General features: G+C 35.7%; 1 protein-coding gene across 4 annotated transcripts; it reads right to left on the reverse strand.

Moving 5' to 3' along the window:
* Nucleotides 1–1,798: 1,798 nt before the first annotated feature.
* Nucleotides 1,799–12,747, reverse strand: Cpr76Bc (Cuticular protein 76Bc). 4 transcript variants are annotated; one of them, XM_067791483.1, is made up of 5 exons: nucleotides 12,531–12,747; nucleotides 11,395–12,457; nucleotides 6,674–6,799; nucleotides 2,510–3,146; nucleotides 1,799–2,284 (listed from the first exon to the last, which is right to left on the reverse strand). In XM_067791483.1, exons 2-5 carry the CDS (start codon nucleotides 11,542–11,544, stop codon nucleotides 1,971–1,973), a joined length of 1,227 nt encoding a protein of 408 aa, XP_067647584.1. In that variant the 5' UTR covers nucleotides 11,545–12,457; nucleotides 12,531–12,747; the 3' UTR covers nucleotides 1,799–1,970. The 4 variants fall into 4 exon arrangements, with proteins under 4 accessions (XP_067647584.1, XP_067647582.1, XP_067647583.1 ...); XM_067791481.1 differs by having other exon boundaries at nucleotides 1,799–3,146; XM_067791482.1 differs by lacking the exon at nucleotides 11,395–12,457 and having other exon boundaries at nucleotides 1,799–3,146.
* Between the last annotated feature and the right edge of the window lie 3,734 nt (nucleotides 12,748–16,481).

Here is a 16,481-nt window from a genome sequence, read left to right on the forward strand (position 1 = left end):
CTTTAGTAACAACGCTAATTTTCGAAATTCCAGTCATCCGCTCTTGTGACAAAACCACATGCACACTGAAATGAGAGGGCTTTGAAAATTTTTCTGAGAAAAGATCTTCGAAAGATATGGACCTTCAAGCCCTGCCGACGGCCATTACCGAAGAAGATATAATGATGAGCTATATGAGCTTTATGCAGTCATTAGTAAGTGCCACAATGAAATTTGAAATGCGTGGGTTATATCGTGCGATTGGATGAAGATATTGGGCGCTTTCAGCGAACACAAGAGTTGAACAATCGCTGAGTGATATTTTGCTGAACGAACCGTTGAGTATTTTTTGATCTGCTCAACGGTTGGGATTTGACGTCAAATTACATAAATGTTTTTCTTTACATTCGCTCAACGTGTTTCTTCAGTCATCTGACAGTTCTTTGACATTTCAAAGTGTTGGTGATGAATACAAATTTTACTCTTGTTATTATAATAAAGTGCGAAAAATATTATTATCGGAACTTGTCGTTTCTAATAGATGGCAGGTTACAAAAAGTAGAAGTGACTCGTAGAGAAGACGGACCCAGTGATTTTTGAAGAAACACGTGATCTACAACTGTATCTTTCCAATCGGAGCGAGTTTTATCAGTGATTGTCACTGGAAAATCACAAAATAGCAATAAGGGTCAAATCGCAGTCTACAAAGATCCTTGCCAATAATAGCAATCAAAGATTCAAGGGGTTGCGGGAATCAAGGGGTTGATAAGCGCAATTCGCAACTTCCGCAACCCAATCGTCAACCTCACCTAGGTGAGAGGAATCTTGTAAAAAAGATGAATGTATCATACACATATTTGGCAGGTGAGGCTCTAGCGAACCAAGTTCCTAGGGGCGGCGGTATGGCCTAAATGGTTCAATGTAGTTATATTAAATCGAATAATATATCTGGCTGTGTATATGTACATCTCTTCCACTTCAATGAAAATTGTGTATATTAGACTGGGTTGATTCATTAACCGATATCGCGCCATCGATTTTTCGATAGGATTTTGGCTCAGGAAAAAAGTTCCACCACGCATACCCAAAAAAATAATTTTCGAGCCTGCGAAATTTCATTTCTTTGACTTTTTTCGACTTTGATTTTTAAGGTTTTTTTCATGACCTACTAAAAAAATTTTCATTTGATTGTAAAATTTTCATGTATACCCTGCCCGACCCAAAAATGTCCGCTAAAAACGTTGGCGATAACAGTTTTTTGAAAAAAAAAAAAATTAAATTTTGTTAGTATGTCATGAAAAAAACCTTAAAAACCAAAGTCGAAACAAAGTCAAAAAAATGAAATTTCGCAGGCTCGAAAATTATTTTTTTGGGTATGCGTGGTGGAACTTTTTTCCTGAGCCCAAATCCTATCGAAAAATCGTTGGCGGGATATCGGTTAACTTTCGTCCATAAAAATTTACCCACCCTAGTGTATATACTAAGTGACTTTAATATATATGTATGTAGGTGACGTGTTTGCCTTGAGTTGTTGTGTGATTTCGTTCTTATCAACTCTACCATATACCTTGTACCCATACTACGCTACAGTGTAGTGACTACATTTACGCTCTCCAATAGCACACACTACGCCTGCGCTTACACATTAAGTATATATACCAATATTACAGATCACGCCTGCATTTGCATTCTACATGTAGGTATTCCCCATATAGCATACCACTTGCAATAGTTAATCTTACGGTTACACTTACATCTTACGATTACCTTCAGGATTCGCCCATACCACGAGCAAAGATGTTTACTTATCAAAAAATGATTTTGATTTTAAAAAGTTTATTTAACAATTACAGCTACATACAAATTCATTTACATTGTAATTCAAATATTTACTAAAATAAATAATTTAAGTCTCGAACTGGCTATGCACATCACTGTGATAGTCCATATTGCACTTACAAACACAAATTACTTGCATGGAAAAAATAATTTTAATTTGTACGATAACGTTGATGACGATAACCATCTGAGCTGTAATGATTTGCATACATCGGTATTATGTGCTTACGATCAAGCCGCACCATTGACTGTATCAATTGAGTTGAAGCAGCACTTTGTTCATCTCCTGTATGATTGGGGAAAACCACCGGTCCAGCTGAGTCTTTATGATTGAATTTCTTTGTCTTACGTTGAAAGTAATGTCCATAATCTGGACGGCTTTGTTGTGGAGGTGCTTTGAAATTCGTTTGATATTTGTTATGTGATTGGCCGTTGTTGTTTTTGTTGTAATATTTGTAATTGGGTGCTGTAAAAGGAAGTTTTTTCCCAGGAGTTATATTATTAATACTCGGCTTATAATGAGAGGGTTGTTGATGATTGCGTTGATGTGAAGGTGCTGATGCAATAAAATCTGTGTGTAATGAACTACGAATATTACCACCACCACCACCACCATTTTGTCCCACATTTGCTATTGATTGTTTAGTTGATATGAAATTTTCTTCATTTTGATATGTATTTTTATGATTACCATAAATCGGTTCATAATCAGAATTTTGATGCACCACCAGCGCTTTCCAATCGTTTTCCTGATTATTATACGCATCTGGTACGCGTATGTGTGGTTGTTGTATGATTTCTTCCATTTCTTCCATTTCTTCTTCTTCGATATGCTGTTGAATCGATTGGTTTTGATAATATTCATCGCGTGCTTGTTGTAATCTGTTACGCATACCCGGTTCCAATTCCATTGGTACTTGCTTTATACGCGCATGTGGCTTAAATTCAACTAGGCTGGGTATTTTTGGATGCGAATGTGTTAGATCTTCAATTGGTTTCTTTTGTTGTTTAATATCTGAACTTAGCACTATATGTTCTTGATTTTTACTATAGTGATTAATTTTCGATTGTGATGTGTCATCATTGATACCATTTTCAGCATGTGGTGATTCGGTGACTGGATGCGAATTGGCACCAACTGTCTTCACAACAGCATTGAAGCCATTTTTGGCATCAGCTGTATAATGAACGGTACGTATCGAACCATCTGGCTCGAGTATGCTATAGTGACCCTTTATAGAGTCACCATTACGTGATTCCCATTGTGATTTCACATCGCCTGTGTGTAAATCTTTGACGCCATAACTGAAAGCATATTCGGGATGCGCCTGGAATTAGTAAACAGTAGGGGGAGGGTTTTTTTAATAAAAAAATTGTATGCAAATTTACTAGTGAATTTAGTTACTTAACAATCTGGTCAAGGGCAATTAAGCACAATTTCATATAAACTTTTAATAATTGGATATTTAGCTTTGTATTGTATATGACGTATGTATGCTTCGTACTACATATATGCTTGAAAGAAGGATACCAAGTACTTAAGTACTGTCACGATAACCATAACCGTCACCGTATTCATAACCATATTTGTAACAAACACCATATCTGTTAACGAAAGTATAAGCATACCCGTTACAATAAGCGTTACGTAATCATAACCATGGAAGTAAACATACTCGTATCCATAAACTTAAACGCAACCATACTGTAAGCGTAATCATTACTTTTATCATAACCGTAACCATAATTACAACCCCATCTAATAATTATAATCGTCGGCGATTCCGGCACTTTATCACTAAGACTAGCTAAGACTATTAACTTATACGTAACAGCAACAGTAATGCTTTCCTTAACTGTTGGAAAAGCTATTACATAACTATAACTACGGAGCTCGCCCCAAATAGGATTACATGGACATAGCCTTGACCGTACCGGAAAACATTGCCGTTACTGAAATTGGATTTGTAATTGTGACTGAAGACCTAATTGTAACTGTCGAAATTCTTTACGGTACATTACTTCATCCTCGCCTTCGTCTTTGTCCCCACTTTGGCCTACATATCTTGGTACAACCTTCTTCAACATCACCATCTGCTTGTTATGATTTGGGTTTATCTCACTTCTAGAATCTAGTAAGGGACTACGCGTAACTCCCTGGATTCCCCAATCAGAAGTCCAATCTTTGGCCTTAGTAATCACAACGCAGACAAGAGGTCACACGCCCTCTTGGTTCCTAGTACCATTGTTTGGAATATACTGGCTATGTTTGGAAGAATGATCGAAAGCTCGACCATTACCTGTAGAGTGATATGACTCTTCCTGAATATACTGTTTCATTTCTTCAGACCTTTCTCGAATGGATCTCATCTTGAAGTACCGTTCAGACTTCAAAGTCGCAAAAATGTATCCTGCTGTCGCAAGTGTGATGAGAGGTTTTGCGAAATACTGACGAAAAAGATGCGATATAACTGATTATTGAATAAGGAAAAACCCAAAGAGGGGAAAGAGTCGTAGAATATTAGTCAAAACAAGAGGGTTATGCCTTAAGAAAGAGGTAGGATCACATGCATCTATTTAGGGCAATGTGATCAAAAGAGATATTGGGAAAGTGGAATATCGGGTGCAATGAGCAACGTATCTCATGAGGGGTCAAACGCCATCTTCCTCTTGGTACCGTTACATGTGTTCGAGCAGCGTTTGGCCTCAAAACAGGTTCTCAGACTAAAAAAACAGCATGTGAAAATCAGGTACGCAATGATCTTAGATGTCTTGGCAAAACTGACGTAACGGCCAAAACGGTCTACAATACAGCAGTTGTTGATTTTCAATTATAGAACATAAGGTTTTTTTGACGTAGAAATAATAGCAGGCCTTCGACAGTGATAGGGATTTTACGGTCTACATTGACGGCGCAAAAATGGAAAAGGTAAATCTGCTGTACTGTACTCAAATCATCTCCCGTTCAATAAGTCTTACCAAGCTCCTAAATTTTACAATGTTTCTGAAGTCGGGTTCTAGAGAATAGCTAGATAGATTCAGGAATGTACAGTCCCAGAGAAGAATGTACCGATCTTTGTAGGGGCATTAGAATCCAACTTGATTAAATTAGGTATGATTCAAGGCGTTGTGTAACCCAACCCTCTCAAGGGGTTGCCAGCGCAATATATAGCTTCTCCAACTAAATTGTTAACCTCACCTAGCCGTGATGGATCTAGGAGGTGGGAGGGCGGGATGACCTAGAAGGTTTGAAGTGTTCACACCAAATCGTTCCCAAGATGGTCGGGCTAGTAAATTCATCACTTTGCTTACCGATCCAGAACTGTATGCAAGACAAGTCAGATTACTGTCAGCACAGTTTTTCGACAGTGTGGCGGAGGCATTTCATATGGAAATGAAAGCAATTATTGAAGAATAGTTTGGAAATATCTGGTTGAACGATTATATTTCCACCCGATACTCGACGAGGGTACTCATAATAGACAAAAATGGGTGTGGTAAGTTACAACACCGTGGTTGGACGGTTAAGTTACGTAACGACGCAAGACTTCCAACGAGTTCGATTTTTATTTATAGGCATAAAAGGCCGTCAGTCAAGATTATGCCATTTTTGTATTAAAACATTTCGTAGAAATCACGTTAAAACATAATATTTAAAAAAAACTGGCTCCACCTACCAATAGTTTGAATCAAAGGTCAAACCGCCCCTTTGATAGTGACTCATTTTGCAGGAATAATAGTAATTTTCATAGACTTATTTATGGTATATTTTTCATAATTTATGCACGACATTTATGTTTATTTGTATGTATGTATATATATAAATAATAATGCTGACATATTTTCTCACTATTAATTTTTGTTGGATTAAGTAAAGCTGTCACTTGACTCATAAAGATTTGTCTATCTTACATAGAAGGCAAATAAAAAAATTATAAATCATTTTTGTCCCACATATTTTAAGCATATGTACATATGTATGTGTTCAATATATGCATATCCATTTATATGCAATACAAAAAATGCGAATTCACTTATATGGAATGCCCATTTAACACAAGATTGACATCCAAGAGTTAGTGTCACGGAGTTTTGACAGAATTTATACGCCCAATCTTTACAAAAGCCTATCATGATAAGTGTGGAGTAACGTAGTGTGACATTACACCATTGCACTGTTACAGTGATTGGTTGATGCTAGTGAAGTTTAAATCTAAATTCTCGTTTGCGGCGCGGTGCCCACATCGACAGATATATAAAATTAAAAAAAAAAAAAAGCTCAAGAAATATTTCGTTTGTCAAGTAGTGTCCACCTCTCAAGAAAACTCATATGCTTTCTGCTACCTTTTTTTAAAAAGATTTTTCAGCAAACATGATTAGGGGAACCCTGGTTTTGCAAAAGAAATACACATGCGTCTCATTATTTCTTGAGCAAAGACCCTGTAAGAACACAGTCGCTTAAATATCAGCAATAAGAGTGACTGTTTTTATGAGTTTTTTGAATGGTAGTTGCCATTATATCTATGCAGGAGTGCACTTTTTCCCTTGTCTAGTGTATTCTCTTTAACCTTAGTGCATTTTAAATTCGAAAATGTTTATTTAAATAAATTGTCTTCTAAGGCATTGCTGAATCTGACTTCCGTGTGCTGCAGTGAAGTGACGCCGATTCATAGAGAACAGAGAGATAACGGAAATATCAAAATTATTTGCCTGTTACAGTTTTTTAGATACGATATACATATATACGCAATTTTTCTTGGGCGTTTTCTTATAATGTGGATACCATGCTTTACCACATATTTTTAAGAATCAAAAAATAGACTCTAATTTAGTACTTCCACAAGTAGTTACTTACGTATTCTGGTGCATATTCCATCATTCCATCTTCTAGGTTATCATTGTCATTCTCGGAAGCAGAGTCAGCACTGATTTTAAGCAGACAATTTAACAACGGTATTAGGATTAAACATGGTGTTTGTACCTAAATAAAAAACGTTATAATATATCATAACTATATACTATTGTATTTAAATTGTATATATAAAGCATAATGATTGTTATTAGAGAATAATTACAAAGTTTACAAACGGCAATGGTTACTAGGACATGTTTCTGAATTTCACTTCTTTATCCGCTAGCTTCTCGGGAGATGAGTATTGAACTCGAAATCTCCAACAGTCATACTTTATACATTCACACATTTTTTTTACCACCATATACGGAATAGTCTCCCTTTCCGCCATTATCTAAAATTCTTTTCAAGTTAAAAGTATAGTTAGATGCTTTTACCGCTTAATCGTCGATATCTTGAGTTCAGAAAAGCCCGAGCACCAAATATTTGTTCAAGTTGTCCTGTTATGTACTGTACTTTGTTGAGCTTAATCCTGTAGACCAGTGTCATAACTATATACTCAGAGAAAAAATTGTTCTAAAACGAACGAAACAAGTTCAAAATTAAGAACATTCGTTGACAAAAGTTTGTTAAGTACGTTTTTTCTTAACTTCGTGTTTTTCCAAGCACGCTGTTCGTATTTTATGACCACTTTGGTATTGATGTATGAACCTTCTGTGCTCATTTCAAGCACTACTTGGGCGTGCTCACGCTTCGAGAACGATTTGTGGTCGACTTAACAGTTTTCGGTCTTAATTCAAGAACGGGTTGTGCTTGATCAGTAGTGGGAGTGGTAAGGTACCATTTATTTATTTATTTTTATTAATGAATAATTTTTTTGTCATAATAAAAAATATCAATTACAAAAAAAGCTATTACTAAAACCAAAAAGATTAGAAAAAAATGCATAATATGCATTTTTCATATATTTCTCTTATTGACAAATTCTTCTTGTTTGATGATGCAATCTGAATATATATTTAAAACATTTCATAACAAGTTTGAGAATTACCTGTGCATATGTGAATGGAACTGAACGAAAAATATGAGTTAAAAAACAGAATATAAAAAAAAATTGTTTTAAAAAATAATGTATATTGGAACGATTTTCCGTCATCCTTTGTCAAATTTGGTTTTGAGACAAACCGGTTTCGGCGTTGCGCCATTTTCAGTATCGATTTTCATTTTCGTTTAAAAAACTTTAGAGTTTGGCGGTGATCGAACTCGCGCCACACGATCGCAACCGCAACATCGTAGCCGCTGGGCCACTGCAATTGTGCCAAATGTTGTATTTAACATTGTGGTGCACACGAATTATACCGTTTCTTTTTTCTTGAACTTAATTTAAGAACATTGTTCTCATTAATAGAACATTTGTTCAAGAAAATGGTTGTCAGTTAAAGAACATGTTTGTCGTTTTGCGAACAGGTCGTTCGTTTTTCAAGAACAAAAAAGTAAGAACATGAAAAACTTGAATTGAGTTCGGTGGTGCTGGATTTGGAACGGCGTTTTTCCCTGAGTGTACCATCTCGGGCCGTGGCAAATTCTTTTGATGGACCGCTATCAATAAAAATCGTCACGTTGTACTCAGTTTAATTTTAAAATTTTCGAGATTTTCAGCGTACTCAATTGCATATATATATGTCCCACAAATGGACATAGGCCTCCTCCCTTAGGCAGGAGGACCATGTAACCATGCTAGCCCAATGCGGAAACCTGAATTCATTTACAATGAAATATATATACAATTTTAATTTCAATACGATATTTATTACGAAAAATCTTTTTTTCGAGATTTCCGCAAAAGTGTTTATAACATCATCAAAATTTAAAGATCGGACTATAGCATTTTAAATAGACAGAATAGCCAAGATACATAACCTGTCTTATCTAATAGAGTTTCTTAAGTTGGTTTTTATCAATTTTAGTTTTGAAAATGATCGTTCAGTACTAGCTGTAGTCAAAAGAATTGTAAGAGATAACAGTAATGCAGTGCATACTTCAGGAAAGCTGCAAGATATAAAATTGTTTTTTATTAATAATACCCGTAAGCCAGCAAAGTCTCTAACACACGGCAATGTTTCCATTCCGTCTCTCAAAGCGGGTCGAAAACTGAAAATTTACCTGAAAAATGATTCAGATACATTTGTTTCTTTTTATATATCTCAACAAATTCTAGAGCTTCTTTTTAATAGATTCAAAATTTTAGGTGGAAGACTGATAAAACTCTAGGAAATTGAAAAAATGTAATTCATTGGAGTGAAACTCGATCTCAGTTGGTTTATAATGATGTCTAATACTCGATAAAATATGTGCACTTTGAACAAACTTTGCGAATCTTGTAGACGCTCATCTTCGCAAAGCTCATCTAAATGGCGTTTTACCATTCGAATTTTAAAAATTCAGGTGTGATGAACAATTTTTCTGTTACACTACTCGCTTCCATTTTTAAATTTTCAAATTCATGCCGATACCAATTCTTCTAGACATTTTCAAACGTTTTAAGTCAATTGAAAGATCGATGGCTTTTGACTGAAGTGCTTTAGAGGCTGCATTGTTTAGTAAGTAGGATCTTGCAATGAAAAACCAATAACATAAGAAATTTGTAGTTTTCGATCTTCTTAATGAGTGAAACAACTTCATTTCATTTATCTGATTTGCAATTTAACATAATGTTTTTGTTAGCGCTTTTTGGATTTCAGCAAACCGAACTTTTAAAGCAAAAAACGACATCGTAACGTCTTGCCCATCTAGTAGAGTTTAATGTTTTTAATGTTATTGAAGTTCAAGACTCACTTTCTTTATTAGATATACAACTTGATAAAATATTACATCTTGAATTGTATCAAAAAAATTTTGCATATCAATAACCTCTCTCACATGTAACGTGTACATCTCTAAGAATGAATCACCATCTTTTTGTTTAGTTTGGTAGAAATTCTTAACGATTAGCTTGAAATTGTATTTAATTTTTCACAATTTTCCCCTCGCGGCCTCTCCGCCCGGGCCCTCTTGGGTCGGGGGCCAGTGGCATTTTGCCAGCTCTGCCACCCTATTCTTACGCCACGCTGTAGACCATCAGTATCTAGTAAAGTGTCCGTTAAAGGTTACGTTGAACTGGCTGTCCGCGACGTCCTCGCTTTAACTCAATTAATCCGTAGTATTACCAGAAGTTTGCTCAACTACCGAACTGAAAAAGCCTATCAAAACCCAGGACTTATGTTTTAAAATAGCCATAGTAGTGACAGCATTTACCAATTTCGTCAATTAACTTTCTCTTTTTTTATTTTTGATAAGCAAACTAATTACAAAAATATTTAAAGAGGAAAGTCACAAGCATTGAATGATATAAAAGCTGATATATACTACTTTTACACATGCAAATATCACCTGCTATAAGCAGCTTAAAACAGTTACTGTCTTAGGAAAAATGTTCTTACCAAATCTAGTTAAAATTGGCCATTTTTTGTTTCACTTTGGTATTGAAAGTTTTGTGTACGTAGTTGAACCATTTACAATATTTTTTGAATTTTCGTACTATGCAATTACATGAAATATATAGTCAACTTTGTGATAGTTTAAACTTTAATCAACTTTTTTTCTTTAATTTGCCGAAAATTTGTATTTTAAAATCATTGTGAATACATGCAAGTAAACAGCCTCGATCACCTGTTCAATCGCTGTTCGATTACTTAAATTATTTGCTCAATAGTGTGTTCAAACATTTTTGTAGACGACTGGTTTATTGTACTATTTACATATTTTAAAATGTTTGCTTAACTGGCTACTCAGATTTTATCTGTTAACTAGATTTTAGAAATGAATAGAAATATGTAGTCTCATTTTCAGTATACACATTTAAAAGAAAGGCTGATTTGAGACACAAATGGGAAATTCATGGCAGTTCAGTTTAATAACCGTGAGGAAAAAACATTCTCTAGCCATTCGCGACAGCCGTTCTTCCTGTCAGCTATTATTCGACAGGTAGGTATGGCAATAGAAGAATAGAAAGATTTTTCACTTGTATGAATTCATCAATGTTTAAAATTATCTTGCTTTAGTTATATACCGCAAGGGTATTGAATTTTTTGTTACCATTTCATTTTGAAATATTTTTTTTTCAAGTGGGCGTTGTCACAAACCTATTTTTGCTATTTTATCAAGGTATATAAAACAAAGACAACCGGCATGCCTTACGACTTGCCAACTTTTAGATTTTCTTCACTGCCAAGCCCATTTTCCAAAATTTCTGCAAGTTTCTATTTTTCATCATAAAGCCAATCAACATATCAAGTTTCATTAATTTATCGGTCTTTGGCACTGAATTATCGCATTTTTTTAATTTTTTGAAATTTCGATAACGATTTTTTTTAAAGAGGGCGCGGTCTTCAACCAATTTTGTAAGTTTTCATAGAGTGAATATATAAATAGAACATTAATTTCATATCTTCAACGGCTTCCTATTTTCGGCTTATTTTTTTTTTTTAGATTTTCTTCGTCTAAGGCCAACTTGCAGAACGGCAAAATATTTTTTTTTAGCTCAGAGTTAGTTTAAAAAATTTGTCAAAAATGTATGAGTTTAACACCTCATGTCAGTTTAACTCTGAGCAATGCCCATTTTTCAAAAAATCCTCAAAATTGATATTTTTAGTAATAAAGTCAACCAACATATCAAGTTTTAGCACCTTATCTATCTTTGTTAATGAATTACCGCATTTTCCCATTTCTTGGAATTCCAATATCGAGCTTTTTAGAAGTGGGTGTGGTCGCAAGCTCATTTTGTAAGTTTTCATAGAGTGAATGTATAATAGTAATCTCCTGCCAAGTTTCAACATGATATCTGCAAAGACTTTAAAAGTTTACTCTTCTAACCGTAGGCGGTGCCACTCCCATTTTACAAAACTTCCATTTTTTTCGTTGCTGATCACTTCTGTGTTTCTATCGGAACCCGCCTATTGAAGCAGGGGTGGAAGGCGGCCCTCACTCCGTTGGAAGGGCAAGGTGGAAAACGATTTAAACTTCCTTGGTGTGATCAATTGGCGCCGGTTGGCAGAGAGAAGGAGCGACTGGCGCGCCTTGTGGGACGGCCGTAACCGTTTAAACGGTTAAGCGCCAATTAAGTAAGTAAGCAAAATCATTTCGATATACTGAAGTGTTTATCTCAAATCCCTTAGCCATTACGTACAATGACTTGTACACGTTGGGTTTAAAAAGAATTTAATTGACGATATTTGATAAAAAATGCCACTGCTATTTTTCTCTTCGCTGCTGTATATATTTTTTGTTTTGTTCGCTGCTGTATATTTTATGCACCAATTCAATTCAATTTTGTGTTCTATTGAAAAGGACACAAAAAAGTGTCAAAATATTTCACTTTGCCCTGATCAGTGGCAGATGTAGGGTTAATACTAATATTACATTTTTACATTTTTTTTTGCGTTGTAAAAATTACACATAAGATTGTCGCAGATATATTATTTTAGCATTTAAATCTGCGGGCACGAACATGCCAGTTTTAGTAGAATAAGCCATAAATTTCATTTGATTTTCGAATGTTTTAACTGCATCATGCTTAATTGCGAAAGTTATGGATTTATAAATTGTTCACAGTTTGCTCTTAATTCAAACTTGTATGGCACCAAAAGGATATCATGTGTTTACTGCTTCACATTTTTCTTTCAAATAAACTTGTTTGAACTTTCACTTTCATTGGAGAAAGTTCAAACGTTGGTCATCAATTTTCACTTTCTGTTACATATAAAATTTATGCGAACAAACACTAATACAAACAAAGATCAATAATAAAAAGCGAAACACTCACGAAAAATTTCATAACGATTATTTAATGGCCAGTTTATTTTGAAACACTTCGATTCTATACAACAAATTTTCGTTTTAAAATTTTTCAATTTGTACTTCCGGTAACCATGTGCGTTCATATGTATGTATGTATGTTTGTAAAAGCGTACTAATCACATTATTTTATTTTCGCGTGTATTTTCACTTCCAGCATGAGCTAAGTCAAGGACAGATTTGCAATAAAGTTTCTCCATAAGATGCCATCGCTATTTATATGGCATCACAAATGTTGTGTTAAATATGTTTGAAGACAAGTATATACATATATTTAATACAGACAACGCATGTAGATAAAGATGTGTGTGTGTGTGGATGTTAACAATGTTTTGATGACGTCGCTGTGTGGGCCACCTTGCCATTGCAAACAACGCATCTCAGCTCGTTTCGTCTTCCTAGCCGGCTTAACAACTTTCGGGCCACTAATTTTCACTGGATTTTCCGGATTTTCTAGTGCACATCACACAGATCGTTTTACTAATTCTTTTTTTTTTGTTTTTGATAAAACAAATGTCCCTGTAGGGAAAATCTTTGGTTCAAAACGGGTGCGCTTCTAATGCATTCGGAAACACTACTAGTTCGCCATCTATCCCTTTTCCGTGCTTTCAACTAATTGGAAATTGTCCTCGCTGCACTACATTTGCTCTAGTTCCGAACTAGATAAATATTAACACTTAGAACTAGTTCTAGTACTTTTCTTAGTACTATTTCGTTGGCTCCGGACAGGATCAAAATTCTACATGTTGCTGCTGGTACTATGTTATCCTCTTTTTCGATAGCTCCAAACCGGTGAGAAAGTGTTGGAAAAAAGGCATACTCATAGTCGAAGCTCCTTAAAGTTGGTAGCAGTTTTTTATTGATGGCCTTTTTCCCAAATACATGATTAATATGGAATATGAAAGTCCAAATTGTCTATTTTATAACTGTATAAAATGTAGTTACAAACGAACTAGTGCTTATTTGGAACTTAAGGTCTAGTTCAGAACCAGAAATTTCTATCATAAGCATCTGAGTTCACTTCAGGGATGTAACATGACAGTGATTAAGCTAAGTAAGTAAATAAGTAAGTGTTGTATTGCGAAATAAGATCTTTTTGTTTTGGATTGATCAGTGCAGATTAAACAAATAAAAAACATATGAATTATTGAACAATACTTGGATATATAAATTTGTATTGTTTTATATTACTAAATCATTATCTGTATTTAACTTCGACAAACCTGTGCTGGCTTAGCAAAATATAGAAGCTTTCCTTTCTTAGGCACATACCTACATACATATACACTTTGAGGATTCGTTGAACTTATTTCTTTAGCTGATGCTAAACCGTCTAACCGAGTTTGATGAAGCTTAAAAAAGTTCGCCAGTCATACTTGTTTTGCATTAACTAACTGCAGTTAGAAACACGAAGCGAGAATATGTTTTTCCCAGCTTGATAACACAGCGGTAGCCTCCAGTTCCTCTGCTGAAACTGGTAGGATAAGATAGAAACATTTTATTTATTATTTATTTATTTATTATTTAAAGTCGACGACAAACTTGAAATGGTCGACTGCATAATATAAAAGATATATAAATATACAACTCAAAAGTTAAAATTTAAGATATATCGAAATTTCAACAATTTTAAATTACAAACAAAGATACATATTGTAACGAATTTATTGCAATTCCGCTTATTTGCAACCTTCTACTAACGTTCGTATCTAAACTGTTGAATCAATAACTCCAATATTCGATAATGCAAAATGGTCTTTATTAGACTACTTTGAAAATACTTCACAATAACACTTATACTTCGCAACTGATAGCGTGCTTAAATCAAACTGATTGCTGCTTACTCAGCTCTCGTTCACATACTTCTAGGCGTTTCTTCTTCTAGAATTTACTACTTAGTTACCAGCTATAAACTTACCAGCTATAAACTACAGATGCACGTTTATAGCCTCTCGCATATCTATATGTGCGTGTATATGTGAGTAATACTTCCACCGATGATTGCATACTTTTGTGAGTGTCTCAGATATATGCCTGTGAATTTGTAGTTTATAGTCTCTCGCATAGCCATATGCGTGTGTATATGTGAGAACTACTTCGCTGATGATTGCATACTTTTGTTAGTATCTCTCTGAAGTGACTGCTTAGTATCGGCTTAGAGATGATAGTATCCCTTAGTGTTGCTAATATTCGCCACACTGCCCTCCACCTCAGTCTGATCGTCCCGATCAGACAAATCTCTCGATCTAAACGCTGCCAGTCTTTCCAAATGAACCACTTTCATTTTGGTTCGTGGTTTGCCAATGGTTTGTATGCGGCAAACTACATCGTTGATCTGTTTTACAACTTTGTATGTGTCTTCCCAATTACACTGCAATTTCGGGGACAAACGTTTTTTTCGTTGTAAAACAGCACCAAATCTCCTTCCTGAAAATCTTCCGAATTAATTGTTTTATAGTATTTCCTTTGCGGTTGTTTGGCCCGTTGTCTCATGCACTGCCGATCGGTAAGCCATCAAGAATAATGATATGTGTGTATCCCACTCCTTATGGTACTTGTCTACTACTTTCCTTAAATGCTCCTCCAAGGTTCTATTGAAACGTTCCACCATACAGTCGGACTGAGGATACAATGCAGTTGTCCGTGTTTTTTGAATGCCCAACTACTTACACATTTCTTGGAACACAACTGATTCAAAATTCCTGCCTTGGTCAGAATGTAACTCCATTCGTACACCATACCTTGCAACCCAATCGTTTGTAACCACTTCTGCTACTGTTTCCGCTTCTTGGTTTGGGATTGGGTATACCTCTAGCCATTTACTGAAATAATCCATAACCACCAGTAAGTATTTGTTTCCGCGGTTGCTAGTAGGAAATGGACCTAAGACATCTATGTCGATCCTTTCAAATGGTGTACCTGAAATATACTGCTTCATCTGGCCATGACTTCGTGTTTTAGGCCCTTTCGCTTTGTTGCAAATCTCGCAGTTGGCAATCCACTCGGTGACCAACTGACGGGAACCTACCCAATAGAACCTCTGTTTAATCTTCTCGAACGTCTTCGTGATTCACAGATGACCTCTACTTGGACCGTTATGTAGTTCATTGAGAACGTCGGAATCCTTTTCCTTGGAACAACTATCAGTTTCCTCTTACTTTGACCATCCTCACTCTCCCATACTCGATGTAGGCAACCAGATTTCAATTCCAAACTATTCCACTGTGTCCAATATGACTTCCCAATAGGACTCTCTGTTGACATCTCCTCTCTATTTGGTCCCTCATTTCGTTCGAGCCCTTGCATAACGTGTGACAGATCTGTATCTTCTAACTGACACTTCCTTAGTTGTTCGATGTCCCGTTCATCTGAACACGTTATAGTCATTATCCGGACATCTATAATGTCTTCTTTAACCTCGGCTTTTGAACAGTGTTTGCATTCCAAACTACATGGTCTTCGTGATATTGCATCAGCATTCCCATGGCTACTACCTTTTCGATGCTCAATGGAAAAGTCATAGCTTTGTAGTCGCTCGATTCACCGTGCCAATTGTCCTTCTGGATTACGGAACTGCAAGAGCCATTTTAACGCTGCATGATCTTTTCTGACGCGGAATCCCTGCCCGTAGAGGTACTTGTGAAAATGTTTAATGCACTCTACCAATGCCAACAGCTCTCTCCGTGTAACGCAATAGTTCTTCTCTGGTTTTCCAATTGATTGGCTGTAATAGGCAACTACCTTCTCCTGTCCATCGACCAGTTGTGATAAAACGCTTCCGATAGCATATCCGCTCGCATCTGTATCTAGAATAAACGTTTCTCCTGGAATCGGATATGTCAACATTGGGGCAGTGCCCAAACGCTCTTTCAATGTTTGGAAAGCCATTTCTTGCTCCTTCCTCCATTCAAAAGCTTTA

This window comes from Eurosta solidaginis, chromosome 5 (genome assembly GCF_040869045.1).
Source record: "Eurosta solidaginis isolate ZX-2024a chromosome 5, ASM4086904v1, whole genome shotgun sequence".
NCBI lineage: Eukaryota > Metazoa > Arthropoda > Insecta > Diptera > Tephritidae > Eurosta > Eurosta solidaginis.